This window comes from Primulina eburnea, chromosome 11 (assembly GCF_022965805.1).
Source record: "Primulina eburnea isolate SZY01 chromosome 11, ASM2296580v1, whole genome shotgun sequence".
Classification (NCBI taxonomy): domain Eukaryota; kingdom Viridiplantae; phylum Streptophyta; class Magnoliopsida; order Lamiales; family Gesneriaceae; genus Primulina; species Primulina eburnea.
In genome coordinates this window covers 39,463,944-39,466,810 of record NC_133111.1, presented here as the reverse complement: position 1 = coordinate 39,466,810, position 2,867 = coordinate 39,463,944, and the positions used below count along the sequence as shown (strand labels likewise).

Here is a 2,867-nt window from a genome sequence, read left to right as displayed (position 1 = left end):
TAACCTAATCATTCATAGGAGAGATTGACTTGGTTAAATAATCACGCGTACCAAACAGGATGATTAGGTGGGTTAAAAAAATAAACCCACCTAATCCTACCAACCAAACACTGTCTTAATATAAAAATTTGAATAAAATCGTGGATCATAAATATATTATTAAATAAAATCTAAAATTAATTCGATTATAAACAAATCGAACTCAAATTGTTCGACTACACTGGATAACACTCTGTCTCCGCCGCCAAAACACCCCATTCTATAGGCTCGTTCTTATTTGCCAAAACTAGTCTTTCATGGATTCTTCTACTAGTACTACTTTATTTACCATCTTTCTGCTCTACATCTTCCGACAAAAAGGTACACATGATATATATGATTCTAAACTAATTTTTGGTGAAGATTTTGGGACGAAATTGATTCGGTAAAATTGGATATTTGATGATGATGTTAGCTTCCATGCAGGAGTGGTTGATGCTGCAACTTTTACATTAGTAAACAAGTGTTCTCAGACTGTTTGGCCTGCGATTCTTGGCCATCCGGCCATGGACACTACCGGATTCGAGCTACCCAAGGGAGGCTCTCGGGCATTCCAGTCTCCGACCGGGTGGTCGGGTCGGTTTTGGGGCAGAACCGGTTGCACTTTCGCAGGCTCGGGCCGTGGATCCTGCGCCACTGGCGACTGCGGCTCCGGCCAGGTGGAGTGCAACGGGGCTGGCTCCACCGCCGCCACACTGGCCGAATTCACCATCGGGTCGGGTTCTATGGATTTCTACGACGTCAGCCTCGTGGACGGATACAATTTACCCGTGATGGTGGACGTCAGCGGCGGCTCCGGACAATGCCAATCCACGGGCTGCGTGGAGGACCTGAACAAGCTGTGCCCGGCTGAGCTGAGGACCGACGACGGAGGCGCGTGCCGGAGTGCTTGTGATGCGTACGGCAAACCAGAATACTGTTGTAGGGGGGAGTTCGGGTCTCCTTCGACGTGCAAACCGTCGGCGTACTCGCAGATGTTCAAGAATGCGTGCCCGAAATCTTACAGCTACGCGTACGATGATGCCACCAGCACTTTCACTTGCACCGCCGCCGACTATTTGATAACCTTTTGTCCCACCCACCCAAGGTACAACTCTTTAATGCACAATGTCCAACTTATTCATACTCATTTACCATTATATTGTTATTTATTATCATAATTATAAAGAATGACAGCTTTTAGGGGTAAATATTTATGCTTTATTATTTTATTAAATATTCAAAATATAATGATTTTATATATTCCATAAAGTATAATGAAAATAATATGACTCTTATTGTGTTTGTAAGGCAAAAACTTGTGTGAGACGGTCTCATGGATCGTATTTTGTGAGACGGATCTCTTATTTGAGTCATTCAGGAAAAATTATTACTTTTTATTTTAAGAGATTACTTTTTATTGTAAATATCGGTATGGTTGACCCGTCTCACAGATAAAGATTCGTGAGACTGTCTCACAAGAGACTTACTCTATCTCACGCACAATTTAAATCCTTTTTTTCAAATCAGAATTATTAAATATGTCAAAACATGGTTTTAGGCATCGGAAATTAATTGCTGTAAATTGGTGAAAGTTCATGTTCATGCATACGATCACATGTAATCATACATTTAATTTCTAAAATACCTTCAAAGTTATTCTCCCGATTTTCAAACTAAATTTATTCATCGCAGCCAAAAATCAAGCAATGGAACAGGAAACGACTCCGGGCCTGAGGATGGTTCCGGTGTTGGATCGGGGTCCGGGTCAATGCCGGAAGCTATGTTGGCGGACGGGTCATGGTTGGCAAATTTGGCGATTGGGGGCTCGTCTAGAACACGTTCTTTGGGTGCCACCCTTCGAATAGTAGCAGCCGTTGTACATCTGCCTTCCACAGTAGTACTTCTGGTGTAATCTTGATTTTTTATTGGTTCATTTTACCAAATTTGCATGGATAAATCACAATTCATTAGCCAAAGATTTAATTAATTGTTGTCGTCAAGAAGAAATGGATGGAATATTGGGGTTTTACTCTAACATTGGGATTTCTTGGGGGTGCTTGTGAGATAGATATTGAGAATTTTTAGGGGGAGAGTAATGGAAAATATAGGAATATATGTCCTCAAGTCTATTCTAGTGAGATACTGAGCTAGTACTCCAATTAGTCCAACATTCTAAGAATATAGATATTTAAGTTTGTAGGTTATGGATTAGAGTATTCACGAAGGTGAAAGAAACCACTTTTTAGATTTCAGATATTCTATGAGTAACGGTGTATGAGTATGAACAACGACTCATGATTGACCAACCTACGACCCATGACCTATAGTAGTGCATGAGTATGTGCTGATACTTATGTTGGGTCAGCTTACGATACATGATTGTTACATGTTATATATATATATATATTTAATAAAGAAATCAACATTAATTTTATTTTGTTTTTTTATTTAAGATGTATCCTTCAACTGTGTACGTTAGATTATTGAAATGTTTATCAACATTACGAGAATATTATGTATAATTTCATTCCCCAATTAATTTAGTGAAAGTATAGGGGATGCGACTACAAATAACCAATAATTCTATGGCACCGATTTTTTCTTTAAAAATTAACCTCTTATTGACAAAAACTTGTGTGAGACGGTCTCACGGGTCGTAGTTTGTGAGACGGGTCTCTATTTGGGTCATCCATGAAAAAGTATTATTTTTTATGCTAAGAGTATTACTTTTTATTGTGAATATGGATAGGGTTGACCCGTCTCACAGATTAAGATCCGTGAGATGGTCTCACATAAGACCCACTCCCTTTTATTATGTAGATAAGTACATTTGAGTTTTATGTACA

The 2,867-nt window shown here is 39.3% G+C and overlaps 1 protein-coding gene across 1 annotated transcript; it reads left to right on the top strand.

Annotated features, from left to right (window-relative positions):
- The first annotated feature begins 226 nt into the window (after nucleotides 1-226).
- LOC140805958 (thaumatin-like protein 1) lies at nucleotides 227-2,225 on the top strand. The gene is made up of 3 exons (XM_073162346.1): nucleotides 227-360; nucleotides 466-1,126; nucleotides 1,714-2,225. Exons 1-3 carry the CDS (start codon nucleotides 297-299, stop codon nucleotides 1,931-1,933), a joined length of 945 nt encoding a protein of 314 aa, XP_073018447.1. The 5' UTR covers nucleotides 227-296; the 3' UTR covers nucleotides 1,934-2,225.
- The last annotated feature ends 642 nt before the right edge of the window (nucleotides 2,226-2,867 follow it).